The sequence below is a fragment of the Psammomys obesus genome, unplaced genomic scaffold (assembly GCF_907164565.1).
Source record: "Psammomys obesus unplaced genomic scaffold, mPsaObe1.curated_primary_1811, whole genome shotgun sequence".
Lineage (NCBI taxonomy): Eukaryota > Metazoa > Chordata > Mammalia > Rodentia > Muridae > Psammomys > Psammomys obesus.
The window spans coordinates 2928286-2953131 of record NW_026585643.1 but is presented as its reverse complement, the minus strand read 5'-3'; the positions used below and the strand labels follow the sequence as shown (position 1 = coordinate 2953131).

The 24846-nt window shown below is 43.1% G+C and overlaps 2 protein-coding genes across 5 annotated transcripts in view; both read right to left on the bottom strand.

Annotated features, from left to right (window-relative positions):
- Positions 1-917: 917 nt before the first annotated feature.
- Positions 918-7882, bottom strand: LOC129684414 (putative uncharacterized protein MSANTD5). The gene is made up of 3 exons (XM_055617570.1): positions 7765-7882; positions 1503-1808; positions 918-1204 (listed from the first exon to the last, which is right to left on the bottom strand). The coding sequence occupies exons 1-3, from the start codon at positions 7880-7882 to the stop codon at positions 918-920; spliced, it is 711 nt and encodes a 236-aa protein (XP_055473545.1).
- Positions 7883-21388: 13506 nt separating this feature from the next.
- Zmym2 (zinc finger MYM-type containing 2) overlaps positions 21389-24846 on the bottom strand; it is a 68530-nt gene continuing 65072 nt past the window's right edge. For 2 of the 4 annotated variants that reach the window (XM_055616777.1, XM_055616783.1), the window contains 3 exons: positions 24489-24740; positions 23203-23323; positions 21389-22229 (listed from right to left, as the gene is read on the bottom strand). In XM_055616777.1, the coding sequence (XP_055472752.1) occupies positions 22037-22229; positions 23203-23323; positions 24489-24740 (566 nt within the window). In that variant the 3' untranslated portion in view covers positions 21389-22036. Of the gene's footprint in view, positions 22230-23018; positions 23168-23202; positions 23324-24488; positions 24741-24846 lie in introns of those variants that run through there. The other 2 variants (XM_055616791.1, XR_008721202.1) reach the window with 2 other exon arrangements.

The window sequence follows — 24846 nt, the reverse complement described above, 5'->3', positions numbered from 1 at the left end:
GCAAGGGTGAAAGCAAGCAGACAAATGTGACTTCTTTCTGCCACGTCCTTGACACAGGCTTCCAGCAGAAGGTCTGCCCAGAGAAGAGCCGGGGCTTTCTGCCTCCAAAGAGCTGGGTAAAGGTGGGCTGTCCCACCCCAGAGATCTAGACGAAAAGAGGAATTTCCCACTTCAAATGACTGAACAAAAACTCCTCAAAATGCTGCCGAGACATTTTAGGATTTTAGTTAATTTGAGATGTGGTCAAGTTGAGAGTGACCACAATTGTCAACTTGACATGCAATCACATCGTCTTCTGTCAGGCCTAATCTCCAAATGAAACTGTAACCAGGTCATAATTACACCAAAAGGAATATAATAACTATCTCAGGTCATAATTATGCTTAGCATGATAAAAACTATCCCTTATACAACTGAATATACAATATCAATTTAGAATAGGCTGCACTGTCCCTTGACAGACCTTCATGTAGTATCTGAAACATAAATATGTAGATAAGCTTTGATAGTCCCTTACTTGACCTTATATCACTCCAACACCAAGCTCCAGCTAGTTTCCACTGCACTCGGGAGAATCCGAGGCTGTGAGAACGGATCATGGGTTCTCTGACAAGAGGGCCAGAGAATGAGGCGGTGTTGAGCTGCTGTGTGGAAGTCCAGGTCGCCCTGGTAGTGTCTGATGGACACAGAGGGTAGAGGGCAGGTGCCAGGACACCTGGGAATGAACCTTCACCAGTAAGCACCACATTCCCTATCCCTCTGTACTCACGGCCCCCACAGAAGCGACAGGAGGAGGAGAGAGTTACCTCACAAACCTTTATTTAGTTTCACTTTCTTCCTGATGAGGTAGAGAGAGGAGCACACCTACAGGGCTGTACGAGGCTCTTAGAGGAAGAGCAGGGACTCTCCACTTGTCTTCACGGAAGACTTGGGTTATTGTCACACACTGACCCCGGCTGCTGCAAGCTGGTGTCTCCAGGGGCCGGAAGTAGGGGTGGGACGGCCGGATAGCCAGGGTTCCAGGGCTCATATCCGGGAACCTGTGAATGCTCCACGAACACCATCGGTGACGGGTTCCCCTGAAGCTCTCCAGAAGGTGCAGGGAAGCCATAATCCCAAGGCTGGCACACGGGAGATGGCAGCACCATTGGAGGCTGAGGGTACGTGGGAAACAGGGGGTTACCAGCCCCATCAGAGAGAGGACCTGAGAGGAGAAGGAACAGAGAGAGAACGTAAGCATGGCACCCTCGCTCCCCCTGAATCAGGCGAAGTCATGTGCTGGCCCGTTTGTCACAGTCAACTGTGAACAAGCCCAGCTTCCATCCCCTTGTGGTGACAGAAAAAGGTTAGCCACACAGAGGCCACTCTTTCCTGGTGTATGCAGGAGAGGCCTGTGGGAAAGGGGCTGCCCTACATTGTGTTCTCTGCTCGATGCTCATGAAGAACAGGCCAGCTGATGCCGCTTTCGGGAGGACCCGACCAGTCTACACAGAGAGGTTAACCTGGGAAGGGGCTTCTCTGGCACGGATAGCCCAGGATCCTGTACAGGGCCTCTGCATATGGAGAAAACAAGGATCCCATCCTCGGTTTCTCATTGCAGAGAGTCCAGTGCAGACCCTGCATGGTCAGCAGCAGGTCAAAGCAGCTTTTCCAGGTCTTCTTCAGGCCCCGCTGATAGAGGCGCTGGCAGAGAGCCTTGGTCTTCTTATGTATCTTCCTGCCTGGGTAGCTGACTTCCTGTTCAACGACTTCCCATTCCTGCAGGAAGACCCTGATTTCAGAGTCAGTCCACCGGCTATGGGAAGGACCTGGAAGGGACAGAGGGATGTGATGAGTGCACTTGACATCACGCACAAGGACATCTGAACTTTCTGGGGACTCTCCTGTACACTCAGCAGCCAGAAGTGGCCTCATTCAGTCATGGAGAGATTATACCCACCAGCCCAGAAGTCCGCAACTACCCTGCCTGTAATATTCAGGCCTAGACTCACCGGGACAGTGCAGGTATCTTCAGTTTAAGAAACTATCTCTCAGGATGCTATGGGATCTCACAGGACAGGTGCTACTGGCCACACTGTCCCTACATAGACTCACAAACCACTTCTGCCCCAGGGAGCCTCTCACAGTCTCTGAGCCTTTGGGTCTTCTGTAAGAAGGACAGAGACCTGGCACCACAGAGTACCAGTCTATGCTTGTCACAGCTGCTAACATCTGGGGTCTCTCATATACCCACAAGCCACAGCACAAAGAAATACAGAAGATTTGGCTTTAGCACAGATCTGACTTTGAATACCTGAGGGCCTTTGGCCTTCCTGCGTTGGACTCCATCCCACATTGGCTTCTGGGGTGTTTCTCAGACTTGGGATTTGGTTTACTGCACTCTGTGCAGAAATATTAAATATTAAAACAGAAAAATATTAAAACAGTTTTTATGCAACAGGAATCTCTCTTAGCTGTGCATGGACTCAGGGACCAGCCTCTTGCAGCGTTAGCAAAACAATGGACTCATGATCTACAAGTGCTGGCTCATTCTCACCTAATGGGAAAGCTTGGTCCTGAAGTTAACCAGGGAAAGGCTCCCGTGAATCGTGTAGGCGCCCTTGGTGAAGTGAAAGGTAAGAACAGAAGCACCTCTTCTCTTTGAGAAGACCTCAGCCACTCTCACCAGCTCACTTTCTCCCCAGTCTCCTTTCTGTTCTCCTCGGGCTAAAAAGCTAATTTCAAATCTCCTCATAAACTCCAGGTCTGCCTCAAACATACCACAGTATCAGACAGACTATGAACCGGTACTTTTCCATCCCACACACACAACACGGGTGTGTAGGAGGCGGCTCTTTCCTAGGAGGTGTAGGGCGGTGGCGGCACGCACCTTTGATCCCAAGCACTCAGGAGCAGAGGCAGAGTTCGAGGCCAGCCTGGTCTACAGAGGGAGGTCTAGGGCAGCCGGATCTACACACAGAGAAACCATCTCGAAAAACAAAAACACAAAAAAGAGGTGTAAGGGGGCTCAGAAGTTCAGGGTCATTCTTGGCTACCTAGTGAGTGATGGGCTAGCCATGGGTCAGCAAATTGCTGCCTCAAGCAACAAAGACAAGAAAACCCAAGAACAGGAGGAGTGCTGCGTCTTGTAAATTGCAGTTATGTGTTCATGTTCAGGATGTTTAACCACGTTTTGCCACGCTGCCGTGGTTGTACAGGGAACACAGTACCAGCACCTTCCAGGAGGCTTGCTATGGGTACCCAGTGAGTTCACATCCATGTGGAGTGCAGAAGCACGCCAGAGACACACTTAGAGGCTCCAAGCCTTCTGAGAGGAACTGATAGACACATATCCCAGCCACCCTCCAGAAAACAGTGGATTCCCCCAACTCACCTCCATTCCTCTCCTGAGTTTCCTTTGCTCAGCAGAGTTGGGCACTAGGGTCCTCTGTGTCCTGTTGGGTGCACAAGAGTCTGCAGTGTAGAGAGAAACCTGTGCTCACTTCCTGGCCTTCTGTAAGTCTGAGAACCTGTGGAGATGTGGCCCCTTTTAAAGCTGTGGGGTATCATTGAAGCAGGCCCAGCCCACCTGGATGTTTAGGGTGGGTCAGCAAAAGATAGCCAAGAGCCTTTAATCTGATCTCAGGAGGCTGAGGCAGGGGAGGCTGAGGTAGGAGCAAAGCTCAGATTTCTAGAACTCCTGGGCTACATAGCACAAGAGTCTCAATTTGAAATTTTTAAAGAATCTAAGAAAAACCAAGTCAACTAAGTTAGGTTTTGTGTTTTGAGAGACAGGATTTCCTTACCTAGTCCTGGCCATCCTAGAAGTCACTAAAATTTAGACCCAACTGTCCAGGACATCACACCGATCTGCCTGCCTCTGGCTCCCCCTCCCAAGTGTTGGGATTAAAGGCATGGTGCTCTATGGCTGGTCAACTTAATAGTTTAAAACGTTTGCTAAATATCTTCAGTTCATGTAAAATTTGATTGAAAACTTGAGACAGTTTTTTTTTTTAATTTGTTATTTTACAGCTAAGAAACATTTCTAAAATTGTAGTTAGTCCATATTACATGAGAAAGTGGAGTCTGGGGATTTCTTCACCAAGAAGCACAAAGAGAAAAAGGAAGCAGGGGAGGGATGGGGGAAAACCGGAAATCATGGCCTGTGGGAAAAGCAGGAGTGAAGTCTGTCAGTCGTGGTGGTACATGCCTTTAATCCCAGCACTTGAGAGGCAGGGACAAGCAGATCTCTGTGAGTTCTAGGCCAGCCTGGTCTACAAAGTGAGTGCAGGACACCCAAGGCTACACAGAGAAACCCTGTCTAAAAAAAAAACAACAAAAAAAGAAAGAAAGAAAAAAAAAAGGGCAGTGGGGTCATCTATGGCGGAGGGCACACTGACTTTACAACCTCTGGCCAGGCCTCAAACGCTATTGACTTTCATTTTGTCTCAGCACTGCCACAGCCTGAACACCTGTGCCCTCATGCTTCTCTGCTCTCCAGAAGCTCACAGCTGCTTGCTTTAAGACAATGTTTCTCAACCTGTGGTCAAGACTCCTTTAGAGATTGAATGACCCTTTCACAGGGGTCACTGACATTGGAACTATCAGACACTTACATTACCATTCAAAACAGTAGCAAAACTACAGCTGCCAATGTGGAACGGGCACAATCTCACAGGTGGGGTGACCACAATGTGAAGAATGGTGTTAAAGGGTTGCATCATCAGGAAGGTTGAGAACCACTGGCCTATCAGATGTGCTGGAAGGTGTTGCTACCCTGTTCACTTCATTGCAGAGGAAACTGAGGGACAGCGTCGATGACAACTGGGAATAGAAAACCATGTCACTCATTTCAAGGGTCTGGAAACCCCTCCTGTTGGTGTTGGTCTTTCTTGGTTTGAGTTTGCTGGGGCAGCATCTCATGTACCCCAGGCTATCCTGCAGCCCACTTCGAATGCAAGGATGAGCAGGAACTTCTGCCCCTCCTCCCTAGGTCTCCCAGCTGCTGGATTATAACAGGAGCGCACACACCCAGATCAGGGTGTAGTGGAGGGAAAGCCATTGGCTCATGGAAAGCAGCAGAGATGGAGGTCAGTAAGAGATTTTAAACATCAGGACAAGAGAAAGCCAACTGGGAGGCATGGGTGTGAAGGATGGGTGTATTTGTTTCTTTCCTTCTTCTTTAGGAGACAGGAATGAGGTAATCCCAGGCTGGCCTGTAACTCCCTCAGTAGCATAGGATAACCTTGAACCCCTGATGTGTCCTCAGGGGTCTGGGATCTCTGCCCATTCACAGGCCTAGCAGCTGTGCAAAGCCCCAAGTGAAGGAGTTAGGAGGTGAGCCTCATATCAGCCCAGCCTCCTAGGTAACCAGTGTCCCATGAGAGCCCTCTCTTTTCTGGTGCAGAATTCCGGGGCTTCATAGCAAGCCTTAATTACTCTTCTGATAACTCAATGAAGCTGTACCTGGGGTATTAGTCAGAATCCTCTAGAGTAACAGAGCTTTTAGGATGAATGAATGTATGTATATGTAAAGAGGATTTATTAGAATGACTTACAGGCTGTGGTCCAGCTAATCTGAAAATGGTGACCTGTGAAGGAAAAAAATATCCAAAAATCCAGTAGTTCTTCATTGCTGAAGGCTGGATATTTCAGCTCACCTTCAGAAGACACTGGAATCCCGGAAGATAGGCTCCAATATTAGTGCGGGATTGAACTTGCTGTCTGCGCGATGGTAAGCAGGCAATGAGCCAAAGCTTCCTTCTTTCCTTTCCTTATATAGGTTTCCAGCAGAAGTCATGGCCCAGATTACATCTGGATTAAAGATGTGTCTTCCTATCTCAAAGATCTGGATTAGAAATAGATATTTCTACTTCAAGTGAAGCGGAAATCCCTCGCAGGCATGCCCTTTAATTTTGGGGTTTTGTTCATTTTAAATGTGATCAAGTTGACAACCAAGAACATACATCACCCTGACACAGCAAGAATCTATTAAAAAAAAAACAAGTAAATAAGTCAAAGAAATTATCCTGTACAAAACTAGAAAGAAAGAGAAGTAATGCCGGAGAACTTCAGTCTCCTTTGTCTGTTTTTAGTCTCACTGACAAAGAATGGACTCAAGTGAAACAAAAGGACAATTTTATTAGAGTTTCAAATTTTAAATTAATAAGTATATAAGACAACTTCAGAGAAGGTTGATTGTTAACCTCACCACTCCTTAGCCAGAGGAGGGGATGGAGGGAGGAAGAAAATGGCCATGTCTCGTAAGCTGGCCATGAGGTCAGACACGTGCCAATAAGCAGCACATGTGGGCATTAGGAGAATGGATTTAGAAGAAGAGTAAGGAAGCCTAAAAGGGGAGGGGGAGGAGCTAAAGTGTTAGGGAGACCATGCGTAGAAGAGACAGAGTCTGACTTAGTGAAGGCACACATCTTTAATAACAGCACTCAGGCGGTAGAGGCAGGTAATTTCTCTGTGAGTTTGAAGCCAGCTAGGTCTACCGAGAGTTTCAGGACAGCCAGGGCTAGTAGGGAAACCCTATCTCAAAAAGCAAAAAGCAAAGAAAAGGAAAAATTAAAACCAATAGACTTCAAGCCATATATATTGCTGTATCCCATAAGCTTCTGCCCGAAGGTGGAGATTCTGGGAAGGAAATAGTATCTCATTAAAGAGCTAATCATTCTTCTGAGCTCTTAGCTTGATCTAAGGTAAGCCTGCCTTCCTGGGAGTGGTCCTTGGCCAAGTGACTGAACCTTTCAGCTGGAACGATGACTCCACCCAGGCCAGAGATTCCATTCTTTACACCAGGGGTTTCTTCTGTTAAATCAACATGCTACCTCACTGCCTTTAATCCCAGCACTTGAGAGGCAGAAGCTGGCAGATCTCTGTGAGTTCGAGGCCAGCCTGGTCTATATATGTAGTAAGTTCCAGGACAAGGCTACACAAAGAAACCTTGTCATGAAAAACAAATGACAAACAAACAACAACAAATCAACATGCCAGTAGGGAAGGAGGCAGTTGGGAGCAGGGACAATATTTGAGAAGACAAAAAATTGTCAAGTCTAATGGAAGACCTCATCAAATCACAGTGAATTCCAAGGCCCCCCAAACCTCAAGTAAAACACTACATCAAGAAGCACAAAGATGAAAGCATGAAGGAGATGTTTATCTTAGCCCTCACTGGTCATCCCTGCTTTCAGTTTGTGTTGTCTTCTCACCTGTATATTCACACAGGATCTGGCTCATTCATATTTCTTCTTATGCTTTTTTTCTATTTCACCATGAATATTCTCTATGTTAGTACATTTTTTCTTCAGATGTATAATATCTAAAGTCATCTAAGATTCCATCAGTTAAATCAGGTGTATACTCACACCCGCAGGCCTGGTGCCCGTCAGGCTGACCTAGATCTGGCCAGCCTAGGCTCCAGAGCAGTTTGAAGACGGCCCAGGCTACCCTGCCTCAAAACCCACCAACAGAATAAATAAATAAACAGGCTCGGCCATTTCACAGTAGGACAGTTTGTTTAATGAGAAGCCACTTTTGTACATACATCTCTTTTTTTTCCCCTCCAGTTTTTCTGTGTGATGTGCATATGTCTGTGCGCATGTTTTTGTATGTGTGAGGGGGCAGAGGCTTAAAGGCGATGTGGAAAAATCTGCCTCAACCGCTCGTCCACTTTATCCATTGAGTCGTTCGCTCACAGCCACAGGCAGGCTTGCTGGGTAGCTTACTCCGGGATCTCCACCTTCAGAGGCTGGAGTTACAGGGATCAGCCACGCCCACCAGACTCCCATCGGGATGCTGGCTGAGCCATCCTCTCATCATCCCCGCTGATCATCTTCAGGACGACTGCCTGGGAGGGAGTTGGTGAGGTGAGGGAGATGAAGTCAAAGCCGCACATTACAGAAGTGCTTTCCAGAACCTCTGCTTCTGCCCCCGAGGACCCTGTCCCCACTGCCCCCCACTCACGTTAATTGACCTGCATGGATGCTCCTACTCAATAAACGGAAGCCGCGCCCACATATCAACTAGTAAAAGACCCCCCGAAAGAACCCAAACCCCTTAGAAGAACAAAACCGTGAAAATGTGGAGATCCGTTCACTGTTTGTAAGCTTTGCCTCCTCTGTTTCCCGAAACAATGCGCTCCGTTTACTTGAACAAAGCGTGCCAAAGTGCAGCTCTCATCTGTTCTTTCTCCCCCTCCCCCAGCGTCAGGCAGTTTGTTTTATGACAAATGGTGGCCTTAGCCATTCAGCACACATCCCAGCCTCTAATCACAGCCCATAATCTCGTTTTCACATTTCTCTCTGCTTCTCCTGCTCAACCCTGCTGACCAAAGCACTTTTATTGTGCCGCTTCAAAGGGCCAGGGATTGAGCAGAAACAAAAGCGAGGGCTGAGAATTGTCACACCATGTGCCCTTCCAGCTATGCCCTCACACGAATAGAAACGAGCTGGAGCCTCGCCAACACCACTTGATGGAAAACTCTGACTTCAAAAAAAAAAAAAAAAGAAAAAAAGAAAAGAAAAAGAAAAAAAAAATCTCTGGTGCTTTTGAAAATGCACCACGGTTAGCCCAGGTTGAGAGAAAGACCCATGTGGTCACAAATAAGTGCACAGCTGTCCACCCTCCCTTTCCTGGATGGCGGGTCCTCTAGATATGGCAGCCTAATGCAACCACTCAGTTCTGCCTACGGCACAGGAAGGGACCGTAGACACCAGCCGATGAGTGTGGCTGGACCCACCTAGCATCACCCAGCATGGGCAGCAGCGGGACTCAGTTCTTCAGAAGTCCCTCCGCACTTCCTGTTTCTAACCGGACAGCCATTCTTGATCCTACTAACTGTGGGACCAGGCTCAGTTCTGTGCGGCAGAAGGGCAGTTTGGAATTTGGTTGTCCAGCACTGGCTGATGGCAAGGATGTGTGACAGAGTGGGCTGAAGAGCGAGCGGCCAGTGTGACGTAGCCTGCCAGGTTCCCACTGTCACAGGTTCTTATGGAGGAGGTGAGACTCAGAATGAAGCACCTCCGGTGAGGTGAGTGAGCCCAGCTTTCCAGATGGCCTCAAAAAGGAGTATGCCTCTCCTCTCCTCCTTTCAGCAGCCAGCCCAATTCTCAGGAGCAGCCTTGCCTTTGCAAGCTTCTGGTCTGCATTTTCAACTCCACGCTCATGTTGACAACTCCTGCTTCCTCAAAAAGCTTCCCCGATGGTCTCCCCAGGACTGCACTGAGAGCCATCCATTTAAATCTTGTCCTTCATTCTTGTCTCTTTAAATATGCTCTTCCTGGGACCTCACCTTCCTGCAGGCCGTGTCTTTGTCAGCAATCCTCTTCCCTCAGTTCCCTAGAGCTTTGCTCGGCTCCCGGGATTGCAAACCCCACATGTCCACATACCGTAGCCTCTTCCTTCTGATCATATTCTTGGAGTTGGTGGAAGCTTGTATCAAGACTTAAGTCGTGTCAGGTGGTGGCAGCACCCGCCTTTAATTCCTGCACTGGTAAGGTGGAGAGGCAGGCAGATCTCTGAGGCCAGCGTGGTTTACAGAGAGAGTTCAAGTACAGCCAGGGCTACACAGAGTAACCCTGTCTCAATGGGGGGAAAAAAACCTTAAGTGACACTATTAAGTTGCCATTACTGTGACATTTCCAAGAGAGTTTAAAAATCTCTCAGAGGTTTTTGGTCCATGGTCACTGGAGTGTATCACTATGGTCCTACAGCAGCAATGAACATTGTGGTGACAGCATGTGGCAGAGACCTGTTTCCTTCCTGCCAGCCAGGAAACAGAGAGGCAAGAGGGGCCTCTCAACATCAACTGTCCCAACAACTTAGTAAAAAGACACAGACTGTGGTGGTTTGAATAGGGATGGCTCCCATAGACTCATGTGTTTGAATGTTTGGCCCATGGGGGGGGCACTATTAGGAGGTGTGGCCTTCCTGGAGTGGGCGTGGCCTTGTTGGAGGAAGTGTGTCACTGTAGGGGTGGGCTTTGAGGTCTCATATATTCAGTCTAGGCCTAGGGTGGCAGTCTTCTGCTACCTGCAGATCGATGTAGAGCTCCGCCTCCATGCCACCATGCTTCCTGCCATGATGATAATGAACTAACCTCTGAGCTATAAGCCAGACCCAACTAAATGTTTTCCTTTATAAGAGCTGCCTTGGTCATGGTGTCTCTTCACAGCAACAGAAACCCTGATTGAGACACAGAACGGATGTGAAAGCAAAATTCATCCTTCTTCTGCATCTAAGAAACACATCTTAACATCAAAGACAGACATCACCTCAGGATTAAAGGATGGAAGAAGATACTCCAAGCAAATAGAGCTAAGAAGCAAGCTGTTGCAGCCATTTTCATACCTATCAAGATAGACTTTAAACAAGAACTAATCAGATAGGGAATGACACTACATACTCAACAAAGGGGGGAAAAACACCAGGGGGTACATCTACATACCATACCATACATACCAGTGCATGAGCACTGAAGATTATACAAGAAACACTGCTATAGCTTAAATCACATATTGACACTCACGCACTGATAGTGGGAGGCTTCAATACACATTCAGCAATACACAATCACCAAGACAAAAGAAAAACCAAACAAATGCTGAAGCTAAAAGATGTTATAAACAAAATGGACCTAAAGGATATTTATAGAACATTTCACTAAAATGCAAACAAATAAACCTTCTTCTTAGAACCTCATGGAACTTTCCCCAAAATTGACTACATAGTCAGACATAAAGCAAATCTCAACAGACATTAGAAAATTGAAATAACATCCTGCTTTCTATCTGACCACCACAGATTAAAGCTGGGTATCAGAAACACCAGAAAACACCTTGGAAACTGAGCAATTCATTACAGAATAAAAAATGGGTCAAGACAGGAATTAAGAAAGAAATTAAATACTTTCTAGAATTGGATGAAAATGAATACACAACATACCCAAACTTATGGGACAAAATAAAGGAGGTTCTAAGAGGCAAGTTCATAGCACCGAGTGTCTTCATAGAAGTGGAGAAATCTCATACTAGCAACATAATAGTATGTCTGAAAGATCTAGAGAAGAGGAGGAAGAAGAGGAGAAAAAAAGGAGAAAAGGAGGAATAGGAGGAGGAGGAGGAGGAAGAGGAGGAGGAGGAGAAGAAGAAGAAGAAATCACACCCAAAAGGAGTAAACAGAAAGAAATAAACTCAAGGCTGAAATCAATAAAATAGAAAGACAACAATACCAAAAAAAAATACAAAGAGTCAATAAAATAAAGAGTTGCTCCTTTGAGAAAATCAGTAAGAATGACAAACCCTTATCCAAAGTATTTAAAAAGAGGAGAGAAAATATCCAAATTAACAAAATCAGAAACGAAAAGGGGGGGGGGACATAAAACAGACACCAAGGAATTTTCCAGAGAATTTTAAGGACATACTTTAAAAACCTGAACTCCACCAAATTGGAAGATCTTTAAGAAATTTATACTTTTCTCAGTACATATCACCTATCAAAGTTAAACCAAGATCAGATAAGCAATTTAAATAGACCTATAACCCTGAATAAAATAAAATAGAAGCAGTCATTAAAAGTCTCCCAACAACAACAATAACAAAAAAGCAAAGCCCAGGGCCAAATGTTTTTTGGTTTTGGGTTTTTTGTTTGTTTTTGTCTTTCTGTTTTTATGGGGTTTTTTTGGTAGGTTGTTTTTTTTTTTTTTTTTTTTTGTTTTGGTGTGGTTTGGTTTGGTTTGATTTTGGTTTGCTTTTTCAAGACAGGGTTTCTCTGGTAGCCTTGGCTGACCTGGACTCACTTTGTAGACCAGGCTGGCCTTGACCTCACAGAGATCCACCTGCCTCTGCCTCCCAGAGTGCTGGGATCACAGGTGTGTGCCACCACACCTGGCTCCAAATGGTTCTAACACAGAATTCTACCAGACTTTCAAAGATGCCAATACTCCTTGATTATTCCACAAAGTAGAAATGGGACCATTGCTCAGTTTATTATATTAGGCCACAGTTACCCTGATATCCAGGCCACATAAAGACCCAACAAAGAAAGAGAATTACAGATCCATTTCTTATATGAACATCAATGCAAAAATACTCAATAAACTACTTGTAAATTGAATCCAAGAACACATCAAGAAGATCAACCATCATAATTGAATAGGCTCCATCCCAGAGATGCAGGGATGATTCAACATATATAAGCCAATAAAAGTAATCTACCATCTAAGCAAACTGAAATTAAAAAAACAAAACAAAGCACATGATCATCTCATTAGATGCAGAAAAGGCCTTCCTTTGACAAAATCCAACTTTTTCATGATAAAAGTCTTGGAGAGATTTAGGTATAGAGGGATATACCTTAACATAATAATAGCTGTTTACAGCAACCCCATAACTAACATCAACTTAAATGGAGAGAAACTCAAAGCAATTCCACTCAGGAACAAGACAAGACTGTCCACTTTTTTCATACCGATTCAATATAATACTGGAAGTCTTAGCTAGAGCAATAAACAACTAAAGGAAATCAAAGAGATAAAAATTAGAAAGGAAGAAATCAGCATATTTACAAATGATATGATAGTATACATAAATGACTGAAACACTTTCAGTGAAGTAGCAGGGTGCAAAATGAATGCACGAAAATCAGTAAGTAGCCTTTCTGTATACAAACAACAAATGAAATCAGGGAAACAATAACTTTCACAATAGCTTCAGATAATAATATAAAATATCTTGAGGTTAAGTCTAACTAAGCAAGTGAAAGATATGTATGATAAAAATTTTAACACAATGAAGAAAAATTAAAGAAACTATTAGAAGATGGAAAGATCTCTATTATTCATGGATCAGAAGTATTAATATAATAAAAATATTCTTCAACCAAAAGAAATCTACAGATTCAATGCAATCCTCATCAAAATTCCAATACAATTCTTCACAAATCTTGAAAGGACAATTTTCAGCTTCATATGGAAACATACACACACACACACACACACACACACACAGGATAGTTAAAACAATCCTGAATAACAAAAGAACTGCTGAAGGTATCACCACTCTCAATTTCAAGTGGTACTACAGCATGGTTTTAGCACAAAAACAGAAACTGATCAATGGAACTGAATTGAAGACCCAACATAAAGCCACATACCAATGGTCATTGATTTTTTATAAAGAAGCCAAAAACGCACACTGGAAAAAAGAAAGTATCTTCAACAAATGGTGTTGGTCAAACTGGATGTCTTCGTGCAGAAGAATGCAGATAGATCCATATTTAATACCCTGCACAAAAACACAACCCCTAGTACATCGAAGACCTCAAGCAATAAAGCCAGACACAATGAACCTGGTAGGAGAGAAAGTGGGGAATAGTCTTGATCTCATAGGCACAGAAAAAGACTTCCTGAACAGAACACGAGTTAGCACAGGCACTGAGATCAAGAATTATGGAACCTCATGAAACTGAAAATCTTCTGTAAAGCAAAGGACATCAATCATTTGGACAAAGCAGCAGCTTACAGAATGGGAAAAGGATTTTACCAACTGCACACCCGATAGAGGGCTAATACCCAAAATATATAAATAACTCAAAAAATGTCAAGAAAACAATTAAAAACTGGGGTACAGACTTTAACAGACAATTCTCAAAAGAGGAAAATGGCTGAGAAATACTTAAAGAAATGTTCAATACCCTTAACTATCAGAAAAATGCCAATCAAAACTACTTTGAGATTTCATCCTATAACTGTCAAAATGCCAAAGATCAATAAATCAAGTGACAGCTCACTTTGGAGAGGATGTGAAGTGAGAGGGACACTCCTTCATTGCTGGTGGGAGTGCACACTTGTCCAACCACCGTGGAAAATTTAAAATCTAAAGTAGAATTCTGACCATCTGGAATGAGAATTGTCTGGAAGCCGTTGCTTAGAGCCTAACGGCCTGCTATCCTTGAAACCAGTCTCTGGAATCTTTTTGCCCCGCTCTCCTGACTGCAGTTCACCAGAATGTGTTTCCATCAGCCTTTCATGACTGTGACCCTATCTGGCTGCAGCTCTTTGTTGTGTTTCATTGAAAGCTTGGCCACATGATGGTCTCAGACATTTCATTCAACAGTGCGGAGAAGCTTCTGGGCTGCATCATCAGACTCCAGGGAAAAAAGAAACAGGAAGACAGAGATTTTAAGTCACCACCTCTGCGCTCAGAAAATTTGGCTCCATGTAGAGATGTCTCTGAGTAAAATTCAGCTTGGTTTTGAGCTTCTAGAATGTACCACAGAGCTGAGATTTTGGTTACAAAATAAACACACTTCTTTTTTCTTCTGTGTCTCTTTCTGATAACATCACTCAGAGGAATCCATTATGGCCAAAACAAACGGTTTTCCTGCCTTTCCTTCCTTCGGCGTGGGGTTGTGGGGAATAGTGCTGAAGAGCACGTGGCAGGCACCCACTGGCAGCCCCCTAAAAGCGCAAAGCTGCTAAGTCCCTGGTTCACTGGTGTCAAAACCAATTTCTTGGCTCAAGGTGCTAACTGGAGTTGATCCAGAGGGCGCAGGAGAAATCCCAGAATGCATCTCAAATTACAGAAAAATTCAGGTGTAGGAGAAAGGGCAGTGTTGCTGTTGGGACAGTTCAGCCGCTGAATCCCGTAGAGGCGAGGGGATGCTGGGAACTTAGGTTTCTGGGAAATACCAGCTACAGCATTTACCCGGCATCTGCTGCAGCACCCGCAGAGCTATAGCCGCCTTCACGGAACCCCGGGGCATGAATTTGCCAAGTGGCGAGGATGCTTTAGGTAGTCCTCAGTGCTGCGGGACAGAGCTGTGTCCCAGCCTCCGTGTTCTGCGGAAGGCAGGTCCTGGCCTTTGTTGAGTGGGCTGGGGACCCGAGCCACCTCCCTAAGGTCCGAGTCTCCCTTTCCCCCTCCACCAACCCAGTTCAGCCCATTTAGTAAAACTGAACATATCCTGAGAAATGCGGCTTTACATTTACTTATTTTTCATGTGGGGATCAGAAGTGGGGGCCGTGTGTGAATCATGAGTATATGGAGGTCAGAGGATAATTTGCAGGCATTGGCTCTCTGCTTCCGCCACGTGGGCCCAAGGGAGCTGAGTCAGGTCGTCGGGTTTGGAGGTCGGTACCATTGCTCACTCAGTCATCCTCCCGGCGCAGGAACGTGATGTTAAGAAGTTCCAACTAATGCAGCTGCTTAGCCATCAAATTCTCTATTACTTGTGACCTGGCATATACTCACTTGCCATTTCATATAAAGGAGACGAGTTCTGCGTTCTAGTGTCACCTGGAATGTCCTGCTTCAAACCTGGCGAAACTGCACGTGGCTCCAGGGCACACGGCAAAAACCCCAAACAGATCGTAGTTCTGCATTGGCTGGTGTGACTTGGGTCTTAAATTGTGGGTGACTGCACCACTTTGCAGGTGGTGTTCCACGGAAGACACTGGAATAAACAATTGCTCTTAGTCCCACAGGAATTTTTGTTGGGGCCAGGGAGCCTCACACTTTGGATAGAAGAGCCACAGGACTGATTCAAACACTCCAGCTTTGGTGAAAAGCACAAGTGTTACAGCATAAACATGGCCCAGGTGGAGCTCAGTCTAGAAAACTAGGTGGAATCTAAGAGATGTGGGCACAGATCACCCCCTCGAAACCGGATGGGACTCTCAGACTTTGAAACCATAAAAATAACGTGTCACCCAGCACAGTAAGGGTTAGAACAGGCTTTGTCAACAGTCCTTTTATCACACTCTACCTACACGCCTGTTCTTCCTTTAAGCGTTTGTGGCGGATTTTGACTAGGTTTCTAGCCAGTTACAAACACAGCTGCTCTAGAACCGAGTACCCGTCTACATCTGGCTCCGTACCCTAACTCCCCTGGTTGTTGAAACGGAAGGCCAAGGAACTCAGGAGGCAGCAGTATGTAGGATGTCAGGAGGGACCCACATAACAGATGCTCAGAGGCACATTCTCGTGCAATGTGTATTTCCAATGCTCCTCTGCTTTTAGGGCAACGTAAATGTACTTATAACCACTGATTCACTCAACATTTTTACAATTATTTTTATTTTACACGCATCGGTGTTTTGCCTATCTGTATGTCTGTGTGAGGGTGTCCGAGTCCCTGGAACTGTTGTTGCAGATGTAAGCTGCCATGTAGGTGCTGGGATTTGAATTCAGGTCCTCTGAAGAGCAGATAGTGCTCTTAACCACTGAGCCATCTCTCCAGCCCCACAACAAACATTTATTAACGCCAAGTATGTATCAGAACTTTTCTAGGTGCTTGAGAAGGGGTGGGGGTGGGGATGACCCTGTATCATTACATTCTCACAAAGTATGATGTATGCTCTGCTCCTGTAATAAGGGGACATTAAAAACAGACATGATCTAAAGGCTGAAATCTTGAGTCTGGAAAATGTCCCCTGCTATTTCCTCTTTGCATCTCCCCCTTGACAGAACAGGAAAGATAGAGAAGCCTAAAACTACTTCAGATAGACAGCTGGTCTCACTGTCAGTTCTAAGGGAGGCCCAAGAGCCCATCTTAGCTGACAGTCTCCCCAGCTACAGACCATATCCTGGAGAGGGGCTGGGCTGTTATATCCCATTGTGCACTTAGCACGTGGACAGGTGCCTGAAGGACAGTTTGCTGAATGAACAATTGGCTCCAAGGAAAGTGTAGCTCCCCACAAAGACGTCCTGTTTGTACTTATGCTACAAATGCCCAAAACAGTAGAAAGTGAATGTTACTTTCAGTGATTCAGAAATGGTGAGTCTAAAATTATCACTTGTGTATTTTATTCCTACTCTAATTAGTTTGTGCATTCTTAAAATCTAAATGGGACCCGGTGTGATGCCATGCTCCTTTAGTCCAAGCATTTGGGAGGCTGAAGCAGGTGGATCTGAGTTAGAAGCCAGCCTGGTCTACACATTGAGTTCCAAGAGAGTCATAGCTACATACTAGACCTTATCTCAAAACAAAACAAAAACCAAATGCAAATTTTATAGGTCTCTTTTATCTCTACCAAAACAAAACTAAACTTATTTTACTAAGAAATACCAATCTATTACTTTTATCACCAGTTCCCCTTTAGTAGTACTCACCTGAAAACCTTGAAAGACTTCCCCTTCCGAGTCTGTGACAGAAACTGACTTAGACTATATTAAGGCATAGCTTATGGCAGTCAGTCACATACATGGTTCTTAACTGAAGTCTAGTAACAAAGGGCTGCTCTGAACCCACTAACATAAATCTACAGCATATAATTCACCTTAAAAATTCTACATTCCAAGATTCCCAAGGACTTTAAACATAGTAAGCATACCACAAATAAAAATAATGCAGGTATGGCACTATTGCCACCTGCTGACAGGAACTTAGAACTACAAATCTGTGCGCTTGAGGGGGCAAGAGGATCAGAGTTTGAAGTCACTCTAATAGGTGGATGAGACTCAAACAAGCAACAACAAAAACAAGCTATTAATGTGATCAAAGTGGGAATGTTTTATACTGCATACAGAATTAAAAAGGACCTATCAGTGCGCGGAGTTTATCAAAAGCAATTACTGTGGAACCCCTCTACCAATAAAGAACTCTTAAAACAACCTGCAGGGTGCTCAGCGGTGTATGTTCCACTTACTGTACAGAACTCAGAAACTGGACTGTTCCTGAGTCATTGTAGGCCTTGTAGACTTGGCTCATGTACGGTGAACAGTAAGGATAGGCGTTGGGAGCTATTTTTTAACTACTCATGTACTGGGTTAGGCTTAAAGCCACAGACAGGGCTGATACAGTCACGGTGCCAAACTACTGATCATTTCCACTGGAGCAGTGGAGCAACCACAGCCACAGGAATCAGCCCACACCACATTCACAGGTAATAATGACCTCTTAAAGAAGCCCAGAGCGCAGCAGTAGCCTTTGGGAATACTTCTATCTAGACTGTTCACAGCCTCTTAAAGCTGTTGAGCGCACTTCTAGCAGTTAAATGTACATGTATGTTGCTTAGAAGTACAGTTTGACACACTATCCTTTTCTCTTTACCTATCCTGGAGAGCAATTCTGTGGCGCACGCACGCGCGCGCGCGCACACACACACACACACACACACACACACACACACACACACACACACACAAAAAGGATACCCGGATGTAGTGGTACATGCCTTTAAAGGCACCACTCAGGAGATAGAGGCAGACCAGGCTGGTCTACAGAGTGAATTCCAGGACAGGCAGGGCTACACACAGAGACCCAGAATGGAAAAACAAAAATAGGAAAATGCGTAGTAAACAGTTTTATGTTAACACTGGTGTGCAGTTCCAAACTGGACTTTAAAAACTGAAGCTGTTTGAGACCTTCCCCTCTCCAAGAAAACATGCTTCTAAGTGAATCTTGACGACTCACTGTCAACCTGTGATGTGCACTGTTAAGCAGGATCAATTTGCAACTCCATAATCAAAAACCCAAGCAATAGGGGATTTTAGACCTGAAGTCCTGTCACTGCGGTGCAACAGAAACACGGTCAGCTTGGTGCTAGCTTGCTGAAAACTGCCTGTGGCCCTCCAGCCTAACACAAGCTGAGAAGCTTGGCTCCACATGGGATTCACTCTGGGGTCTGCAGTAGTGCCATGGACTTACTGCCTGAACACCCAAAGTCTTAGTACCGTCATGATGACCTTCAACACTTTCAAATTTCAGACCACTGCAGATTTCATGTTTCCAACTTGTCACTAAAGTCCAAAGTTAAATCTTGGCTTGTATTTTAGTCTCCTTTTCAAAAGGCAAAAATTCACGATCTTGTAATTCAGTAATCTGGATATTCCCTGTAGGGACATTTTCCTATCCAGTTCATCTCGTGGTGTGGGAAGCACAGCCATTATAGGATTATTCTTTCATATGAAAATATAAAGTAGAGTAGCTATTTCTTCTCCCAGGCCCTGAATAAAGGAAGCTGCCCTGTTGCAATATAAGCTTCTGCACCAGTAAGGCCCTGAAACTGGTATAATCCCAAAGACAGAGCAAACAGAATTAGCAATACAATCTACTCTAAATGTGTGTATTGGCTTATCAGGGGTAAAACTGCAAATCCTGTTAAGGAAATTTATTCTTTAAAATGCTTTCACACAGAAGTAATGACCCATCCCCCCTTTTTCTGAAAGGCAACTAAAGTAACTTAGTCAATGGTAGCTTAGAACGAAAGCAGAACCATGTAATGATACCTCTTGAAAATAGTTGGCCTGATAAAATGTTAATGTTTACTAGTTTAGGACTGCACTTTGGACATTTAAGATATTTAGGATCACAGACTAAGTGGACCTACAGTACAGTGGTGCAAACTCAAACTTGCCATTTTTTGCCCTCCCTGTCACTACAGCTCTTCATGCCCCACATAATGAGTTATCCTGGTTTGCAAATCACAATTGGCCGGAACAAAGGGAAGCCAGCAAAAGCAACGTAAATTAGAAAGCACAGAACATTATTCACCCTCCTATTTAACAGTATTAACACACTGGTAACCACTCCATTTCATGAAAGGAAAACATGAGTTACGATTTGAGTAAAAAGTACTTTTATGGGGAAAAAAAAAGGCTGAGCATCTTGCCTAGAAAAATCCTTTAATAGCTCATGTTATCTAATACAGTAAACGCCTTTTGAGGATTCACTTTGCATGGGAAATCCACCTGCCTCAGAATGGCTAGTCATTTTTTTTATTGAACGATTTTAAGTGGCAAAATCGTTCAGAACAGAAAAATATAGTATCTTCAATAGACATCTCAAGACAATAAAGTTATATTTACAGGATGCTGTCTATAGTCAGAAATCACCAAGAAGCAAAAATAAACTATCATTTCATTGTCCTTTCTCTCAGCAGTCAGTTATGGCCACACACTAAGGAGAGCCAAGAATCAAAGAAATATGCTCCAGGTGAAATAAATTTCCCAGAACAATTTTCATAAAATATTTTCTTTCCCCCTGAGAATCAAATAGATCAATCATTGGATTGCATGAGACACAGACGAGCTCTAAATCCTCTATCATGTAAGATCAAAATTCTGTAGGCATTTCTGCTTAGAAAAGCAAAATGTACAAACAATAAAAACTAAATAGCAAGACACGGTGCTTAGTAGTACCACAGCAGAAATGTATGGTATCTGGTAAAATACACACATGACATTTGTGGGTAAGTTTATTGCTTTTTGATGGGCTGTAGCACCACTCTGAATAAAAGATGGCTAGGATTAACCAGCCTTTAATCACAATATGCATCTCTAGTAAAAGTGCTTCAGAAGGAGCGCTGAAAAGCTAAGAAACATCTGCATTCTGTTTTAAGTGTTTCCAGCTTCATTCAACAGGCAAATGGGGTGGGAGGGAGTCTAGCTTAGTAAAGTAACTTGTATTGGATTAGCTACTGTCGGTCTGATGATTCAAATATAAAACCAAGGGACCGAAGTTATTCAAACTTACAAAAAGTTAGAACACTGTAAATTTTCATGCCAAAAACATTTCAGATAGTTATTGCTTAAACGAGCAGTAGCTGTATCTATGAAATTTTCAAAATCATGACTGAGAAAATTTCTTTACTGTGTGAAAATTTATCCTAAGGAAGAAAGAAAATAGGTAAGGGTTATGTAGATACTGTCTACTCACTGTGGAAAACAGGCCAATTTCCTTCAGAACTATTTGAAAACTAGCATCACCATGGTGATTTCAGGATTCAGAAATAAAGTAACATCACACATGCTATATAAAGTCAGCCAAATAGTTGATACTTTTCAACTACCACTTTACTCAGGCTTTAGAAAGGATAACTTGAATTTCCTTAACCTAAAAGTTGTCAACAGATAAACTGCTATGCAGAAGCACAAGGGTATTTTAAATGCAATCTTCTATAAGAAGTGATCAAAATTTCGAAGCCAGACAGTCTAGTATTAGGCAGGATCTCCTCTGAGACTGGCTTATCCACCAGTTTTTGTAGTCATTTGGATTAATCAGCATTCTCCACTGGTACCTCTGTAGGAAAATGTGACACTATCTTCCTTCAAGTAGCATGACTTTCTAAAATGACTATTTTAGGAGTGGCATTTCTAAAAATAATTCTGCCCCGCATATGCATCGGTCACTTTTGGAAGCAGGCACAAGAATTCTAAGAGTGGCAAAACTTCAGAGTGCTATATAAGTTGAAATGCAGCATGATATGTACCCTTGGGGGTGGGGGGTCATCTCATACAATGATGGTTGACATGAAAAAAGATAAAAGTCTTATACTGTCATGAGACATTTTACAAAGAAAAATGTCTTCATCTTGTTTTCAAGTTATAGTCATTCTCTCTTCTTTTTTTCTCTCTCTACATACACATATATACATTGATGGGGTGATGCAGAAAGTCACAAGTGAGAAAAGGACACTAAGTTTTAATAAGGGGAACATAAAGTTGTTTTCACCAGCATAAGTTCACATTACAGAACACCAGTATCAACAGCATTCTCTTGTCTATTTTTTGGTACAGAAGATGGTATCTCTCTACATAACCTGGTAAGGCTTCAGTAACTAAAACATAAAACAAAAACCCCAAACAAAACAAAAAAACCCAGCCTATTAGTTTACAGTTTATTTTAAAAATTCTGAAAGACACTGCAAGTTCTAAACTTGAGTAGTGCTACCCACACACAACCATCTGGTCAAGAACGCAGTAAAAGCACACCCTGTGAAGGGAGCTTTGCAACAGTAGAGCAGTGCAACAAAGAGAAACTTATACATGGCACATTCTCTTCATATTTTGTAATGTAAAAAGTTACAAACATACCTAATCAAATAAATAATAATAAAAAAGAATTTGATGTATTTGTTAAGTATCCTAAAACCACTACATAGAATAATGGCAACTTTCACTCACAGATTATTTACATGGTGATACCCAGTGTGGGTACGTTGCTACAAAACTCAAAACAGAAGAAGTAAACTTGAAATGCTTTCCTGTAAAGATCTAGCAGCATGACTATCTAATGCTGTGTTATCCCATTGCTTCTGAAATGCTCCTTTTTAGTCTGTGTCTTCATCCAGTTCATAATTGTCTTTATCATAAATATCTTTTACTAGAAGAACCCGTACAAGCATATTTTCCAAGGTGTTCCGGTCCAGGGAAGTAGATGTGTACCAGACAGGGCTATCTGTAGAACTAGAACATTCTGGTTGCAAATAAAAAACATCCATTCTCTGATTAAGATTCTGTGGACTTTGGAGAAAAAGAGAAAAAAAGGGTCAATTTCACAAAATGTGACAAAATCCCCCACAACTTTACTTCTTGAAAGAATGACTCAGCCCCAAGCAACAGGTAAGCTCAGAGCTGCAGTCTGCACATTAACTGCAATAACAGTAAACTGTTCTTAAAGTTCTTGTGATAAAAGATTAGTTCCCTACTATAACTTAAATTCTATATTTCACAGAATCCAAGACTTCTTTAACATACATATTATTATTTTCGTAGTTATTGTAATGGTGCAATTATAATCTCAAATGAATGACTTTACTTGTGCATGTCCATTTCAGGAAAAATGAAATGTGAAAAATGTGACTTAAAATAATGAAAATATGCAACACATAAAAATTCTTACAGCATTATACAATAGAAGAAACATTATACAGGGCACTGTAGCACATGTCTGTAATCTGTACATTCAGGGACACAGAAGTAGGCAGATCTCTGTGAATTTGAGGCCAGCCTAGTCTACAAAGTGAGTCCAGGACAGCCAAGGCTACTCAAAGTAAGAAGAAAGAAAGAAGAAAAAGAAAAGGAAAGAAAAAAAAAAAAAGAAAAAGAAAGAAAAGAAGAAGAAACATTAAATACCACCATGACAATACCAAAAAAAGGGATTGCCATTTGGCAAATAGTTACCAGCACTGGAAATCCATGAAACTAAACTGGTGGTCCAGAACAGAGCTAGAGAAAGCTATCCTTATGCCACAGTAAGAAACATGGTCATGCAGAGGTGACCATCATGTTTTTTACAAGTTCTTGAGAACCACCCTGGAAAGCGCACTAAGATTTGGGAAACTGTTTACAAAGTATAACCCAAGTCTGCACTTCCTGATTGCCAGAGCTTATTTAACCAACACTCACACTTAACAGTTCCCAGCGCCTGCTGCTTTCAGACAGTGGAGAAATTCCAATTCCTACAAAATTTTAGTCAAATATTATTAATGTTCACCTTTTGGACAAGTAGCATTCAAACATTTTCACAGGACATCTAGAAGGGTTGGCTGTGTTTTCAATTTGTTCAAATACTGGCTCATCATCTTCATGTTTTCGTTTTCCAGTAGCAATTTTATCTTTAACAACAACAACAACAACAACAAAAGTAAGCCTCCTAAAATCAATCTTGTTTTCTTGTGTATGTATGTGCATGCATGACGTGTCTAAACGTGGGTGCACAAGTGTCACAGCATATATGCGAAGGTGAGAGAACTTTGTGTCAGTTCTTTCTCCCACCTATCCAAGGCAGGATTCTTTCTCTTTCTGCTGCTGTACTGCCTCCTCTAGGCTAGCCAGCCTATGAGCTTCTTGGTGATTCTCTTGTCCCTGCCTCTCCTCTACCCAACTCTACTGAATCTGACTTCGGATGTGGGCTCTGGGAATTCCAATTCAAGTGGTCAGACTTGCACAGCAAATAGTTTTATCCTCTGCGTTCTCCCACAGCCCCCTAAAACAATTCGGAGGAAAGGCTGTTACACTTAGTACCTGTTTTAGCAACATAGGACTAAGTGACCTTCAGAGTTTTCTCTTTGGTAGCTTTTGGTAATGCACAATTTTTGATGAAAAAAACCTGAGAGGCTGAGAATGTAGCTCAGTTGGTAGAGTGCTTGCCTAACATGCATGAAGCCCTAGTTTGAACCCCAGCTCAGCATAAAAACAGGTGTAGCCAGTCTGGCCTAGAAATCCTATCTCAAAACAAAACAAACTACAACAAAAGACATAAGATACTTTAAGAAGATACAGTTTGATACAGTGGATCTCTAGGAGTTTGGAACATCCTGGTCTACACAAGGAGTTACAGACTAGCCAATGCTACAGTGAGACCCTCTCAAAAAAAAAAAAAAAAAAAAAAACAAAAACAAAAACAAAACCACGGAAGACACAGCTTATTGTGTTTTATGAAAATAATTGTCTTTAGTGTCTTAGTGAATGGCTAAGGTAGGTTTTAAAAAGTTTGAATATTCCCACTACAAACAATCCCCAAATAACAATGCTATACTGTCCCAGCCACTGATGGCTCAGAGGCTAAGGGTACTTATTGCAGAAGACCTGGATTGAGTTCCCAGCACATACATGTGGCTCACAACCACTCAGACCTCCAGTTTCAGGGGATCTGACGCCCTCTTATAACACCTGTGGGCACCGAACATGTGTGATGCACACATACACTCATGCAGGAAAAGCACACTCATGCACGTAAAATAAAGATAAATCTTGTTTTTTAAAGAAAAGTTACAATACCTTCATTGTCTGTTCCACATAAGGAAGACACCTGATATCGGAGACATGCTTTATTTTCCATTGTTAAAGGATTTTTTTTCCAATGCCTAAACACAGTGCCAAAGGAAAGTCTTAAGTGTTGTTCCACTGTTTTCAGGCCAAAATACTTAGTGTTAAAGTAGAATAGGGTGTTCAAAAGAGCTATTGGAGAATGTGATCCTAGTTGTTTTATCCTCCAGAGATAGTCTTCTTCAACTCGAGAGAATATTGACCCTTAAATAGAGAAAACTACTTTAAAAGAATTATAAATACCACAGTTTCATTCTAACCATTCTAACCAAATAAAGTAAATGTAAAACAGCCCTATGTCAATCCACTA

Coding starts and splice junctions, on each gene's coding strand:
- LOC129684414 (XM_055617570.1), bottom strand. CDS start 7,882: ATGTGCGGCTTTGACTTCATCTCCCTCACCTCACCAACTCCCTCCCAG. Junction 1,809..7,764: donor AGCATCCCGATGGGAGTCTG/GTGGGCGTGGCT, acceptor TGTCCCTTCCAG/GTCCTTCCCATAGCCGGTGG. Junction 1,205..1,502: donor CCAGAGAAGCCCCTTCCCAG/GTTAACCTCTCT, acceptor TTCTCCTCTCAG/GTCCTCTCTCTGATGGGGCT.